The 4,263-nt window shown below is 56.5% G+C and overlaps 2 protein-coding genes across 2 annotated transcripts; one reads left to right on the top strand and one right to left on the bottom strand.

Moving 5' to 3' along the window:
* Window positions 1-42: 42 nt before the first annotated feature.
* OT_ostta06g03730 (U4/U6 small nuclear ribonucleoprotein Prp3) lies at window positions 43-2,566 on the top strand (the record flags this gene model as incomplete). Its single annotated transcript, XM_022984088.1, has 3 exons — window positions 43-1,092; window positions 1,219-2,023; window positions 2,247-2,566. 3 exons carry the CDS (start codon window positions 43-45, stop codon window positions 2,564-2,566), a joined length of 2,175 nt encoding a protein of 724 aa, XP_022839283.1.
* An 82-nt stretch (window positions 2,567-2,648) lies between these two features.
* On the bottom strand, window positions 2,649-4,220 carry OT_ostta06g03740 (Ubiquitin-associated/translation elongation factor EF1B, N-terminal, eukaryote; the record flags this gene model as incomplete). Its single annotated transcript, XM_003079962.2, has 1 exon — window positions 2,649-4,220. One exon carries the CDS (start codon window positions 4,218-4,220, stop codon window positions 2,649-2,651), a length of 1,572 nt encoding a protein of 523 aa, XP_003080010.2.
* Window positions 4,221-4,263: the final 43 nt, after the last annotated feature.

Below are 4,263 nucleotides of genomic sequence, written 5' to 3' on the forward strand. Positions count from 1 at the left end.
CGCGGGCGCGGTGGACGCGCGCGCGGGCGCGGCGCTCGGACCATGCCGACGCGGTCGACGCGGTCGACGCGAGGGACGAATGGAGGGATGACGACGATCGAGGGCGACGGGACGACGACCTCGGACGGGGCGGGAACGGCGGACGCGACGGGACCACGGGCGCGATCGCGACGGGCGGCGGACGCGAACGATGCCACGGTCGATGCGGTGGGGACGAGCGGGGTCGGACGAAGGACGGGGGGGGTGAAGGAGGTGGACGCGGCGGGGGACGCGCGCGGGACGAAACGCGGCGCGCCGAGCGAGGACGCGGAGGGCGCGAACGCGTCGGTGCCGCGGACGAAACGTCGGCGATGGGAGGATGGATCGGGTGAGAACGCGGAGACGCCGAGCGAGCGGGCGGTGGAGGAGAAACCGAGGGTGAAGCCAAAGTTGGACAAGGCGGCGCTACTGAAACAGAAGGAGGCGCTGTTGAAGCAAAAGGAGCTCGCGGCCAAGCTCAAGGCGAAGAAGGAGGCGGATGAAGCGAAGAAGGCGAGCGCGGCGAGTGGACGGCCGCGCGCGGCGCCGATGGCGCTGCGGTTGGACGCGCAAGGGCGCGAGGTTGACGAACGCGGGAACTTGGTCGTTCACAAGGTCATCGAGTCGTCGGCGCTGAGCGCAAACTTAAAGCAACAGCGCGCGGCGGCGTTCGCGCAGGCGCAAGCGCAGGCGCAGGCGGAGATGGTCGCGCAGATCGGGAGCGAGTACGATGATCCCAGGATGCGCGCTTTCTCGGGGAGATCACGCAAGGCTCGGAGCACTTTGCAGGTACGTTTTGTCCCGCGCGTCGAGGACTCGATTTTTTTGCTTCAACGCATCTTTCAAAGCTCCGAGGTTAATCTCACGAAATGCCCCTTGGAGACTACAAGAATGCTACAGAGAAAGGCCTGCGCACTAATACTCGCGGGAGTTTATTCACTCACGTGGGTTACGCTTCGTCGGTACATTCGATTTCACACTCGTTTATTTTTTTGCGCGAGAAAAAGCAAGCTACACTCTGTCGTGAGACCTCTTCATGTCACATTGCAATTTTTAGGCTTGCGACATCAAACAGCGGATCGGATTTGCCGGCGGGGCAGGTGTTTTTAGTCACGGTCTCTCTCTTCCTACCATTTGATCCACATTCATTTTTCGGCTCAACACCGAGACTGACCATTCGGTTATTTTTTCTCTTCGCAGTTTGTCGAGGATGGCAAGTTCCAAAAGGAGGCCGACATGCATCGTCTGCGTCTACAGTTTGGTGATGAGAAGGCAAAACGAATCACCGATCGGTCGGAGCGCGAGAAAAGACACGCCGCGCACATGGAAACCCTACAGAAGGAGGCGGAGATGGATCCCAACTTGGTTCCTGTCGGCGAGCGCCCATCCGTCGCAAAAGGGGCGAGCGCAGCGCGGCCAATCGCCCCCGCCGCCGAAGTTCCCGACGTAGAGTGGTGGGATAAGGAACTTCTGCAGAACGGCACGTATGACGACGTCATGAACGGGAACTGGAACGTGAACATGGACAAGTTTGACGTGTACGTACAGCATCCGGTTCCGATAAAGCCTCCGTTGGATGGGCCGGCACCGGCGCCACAACCTCTAATGTTGACTAAGGCTGAGCAGAAAAAGCTTCGTACGCAGCGACGCGTCGCGAGGGAGAAGGAAAAGCAAGAGATGATCAGGCAAGGCTTGATTGAGCCTCCGAAACCAAAGGTGAAAATATCCAACTTGATGCGCGTTCTCAAGGACGAGGCAGTTCTCGACCCGACCGCCATGGAGCGAGAGGTCAGAGAGCAGATGGCCGAGAGGGAGCAGGCACATATGGACAGAAATATGGCGCGCATGCTCACTCCGGCAGAACGCCGCGAGAAGAAAATGCGCAAGCTGCTAGGAAATGACGCCTCTGGAGAGGTTCACATGCGCGTGTACCGCATCGAGGACATGTCGAACACGAAGAACAAGTTCAAGGTGGACATCAACGCGCAAGAAAATCACTTGACAGGTACGAATCTTTCGAACGCACGCGATGCATGATATCGATGACGTGATTTCGCGTCGTCTGTCCTTGATGAATGCGCGAAAACAATAGTACTGAAAGCCTCAGAGCCTTAGGGCTTTGATAGAGTAAACCGCTTCCTGAGACAACGCGCGTTCCTCGATGAGAGCGATCCGAACGAACGAGAGCATCGACTGACCGAAATGTTTCACTTCATACTTCACACTAGGCGTCGGTATAATCACCGAAACTTTCACTATCGTCATCGTCGAGGGAACCGCGAAATCGATTCGTCGATACGACAAGCTCATGACACGCCGCATCGATTGGAACGCTTCGCTGAACGACGATATGGAGGTTGACGACGATAAGAAGAACAAGTGCACGTGCGTGTGGAAAGGAGTTTCGACCGTGCACCATTTGAAGCGCTTCACCTTCGAGCAGCTTCGTTCGGAGGCGGCAGCGAGACGCTACTTGTCTGAAGTTAAGCTCGACCATCTATTCGATGCGGCATATGCGTGCGTCGCCGTCGCCGAAGAAGATGAATAGACTCGTGTAATTTTAGTACCTAGGGACATCCGTTGATGCTATCGTTTTCTCGAGTTATATCACAAAGTGTTCTTTTTCGGATCTATTGAAGGTTCATGAAAGTCATCAACTTTGCCGCGAAATCCAACGCTACCATGACGCCACCCTCCACGCGTTGATAATCAACCATCAGTCTATCGTTCGGTAACTTGTACACTTGCAGCTCAAACTTGAGCACGGACGGTTCGCGCGCATTTCCGGGCGCATGCGAACGGGTGGCCATGCTCACATCGCCGGCATCCGCTTCCATCGCGTCGCTCTCGCCGTAGTCTCCGGCGTCCATCTCGCCGTCATTGTCAGGATGGAACACACACATGCACTTCATGTTGTACGGTCCATTCTTCTTCCAAGCAATGTTCATAGCTCTCAACACACGAAGCAACTCATTTATGACGTCCTGTGCGCCCATCTTTGACGCTGTCCCTAGCATCCAACGCTGCTCCGCGACGAGACGCGTTTGCATCATGTGCGACTGGATTTGGCTTGGTCGTCGCACACCGAGCGCGGACGCCACGCCGTGCCCACGCATATTATTATGTTCGGCCATCATCTCCGCGTCGTCGTACTCCGCGCCCAAGTATCCACCGTAAATGTTTCGTCTATTGTCGAGGAGAAGGTAATACGTGACCGTCGCCTTGTTGCGCACTTGATGCTGCAGCGCCGAAATCAGCGGCTCTCGCTCGAACCCAAGATTGACCACCATGTCTAGCGTCTCGCCGTCGAGATTGGATGTTTGGGAAATCTGTGTCTGCGGCGGCACCACGAGGTAGCGCGGCAGGTGCACGACGAACCACGGGTGCTGGCGAATCTCAGCCATGGTGATGCGCTTGAGCGGATCGACGAAGAGCATGCGGGAGATCAAGTCCCTCGCTCCCGGACTGAGATGACTAGGTAGAGTATATATACCACCCTTGATCTTTTTGAACAAATTCGGAATGCTCTCGTCGTCGAACGGGAGCGACCCGCACAGTAGGGCGTACAAAATGACCCCGCAACTCCACACGTCCACCTCTGGACCGCTGTACAACTTCCCGCTGATGACCTCTGGTGCGGCGTAGTTGGGACTTCCGCACGATGTCTTCAAAAAGTGACCGTCCCGCATGACGTTCGACAGGCCAAAGTCAGCGATCTTCACGTTGTTCCTCGAGTCCAACAATAAGTTTTCCGGCTTCAAGTCTCGATGCACCACCATGTTTCGATGACAATACTCCACCCCGGATATGATTTGCTGGAAAAAGTGTCTCGCCTCATTCTCTCCCAATCGTCCCTTTTCCACGATGTAATCGAACAACTCCCCGCTCTTGACGTACTCCATCACCAAGAAGATGTCGTGCGGCGTCTCCAAAATCTCGTACAACCGAATGATGTGCGGATGCATGAACAAACGCAAAATTTTAATCTCCCGTCGCACCTTCTCCTCCATATCGATCGCCTTGATCTTTTTCCTATTTAAAATCTTGATCGCCACCTTGTGTCCCGTCAAGACGTGTTCGGCAACCTTCACCTTACCGAACGACCCTATGCCGAGCGTCTTTCCAATGCGGTAATTCGGGAGGTAAATCTCAGCCTGCGCCGGCCCCGCGCGCGAGCTCGGGCGCTCATCCGACTCCGCCATCGCACCCGACCCACCCCGCGCGCCCCCCCCGCGCCCGCCACCG

The sequence above is a fragment of the Ostreococcus tauri genome (genome assembly GCF_000214015.3).
Source record: "Ostreococcus tauri WGS project CAID00000000 data, contig chromosome 06, whole genome shotgun sequence".
NCBI classification, from domain to species: domain Eukaryota; kingdom Viridiplantae; phylum Chlorophyta; class Mamiellophyceae; order Mamiellales; family Bathycoccaceae; genus Ostreococcus; species Ostreococcus tauri.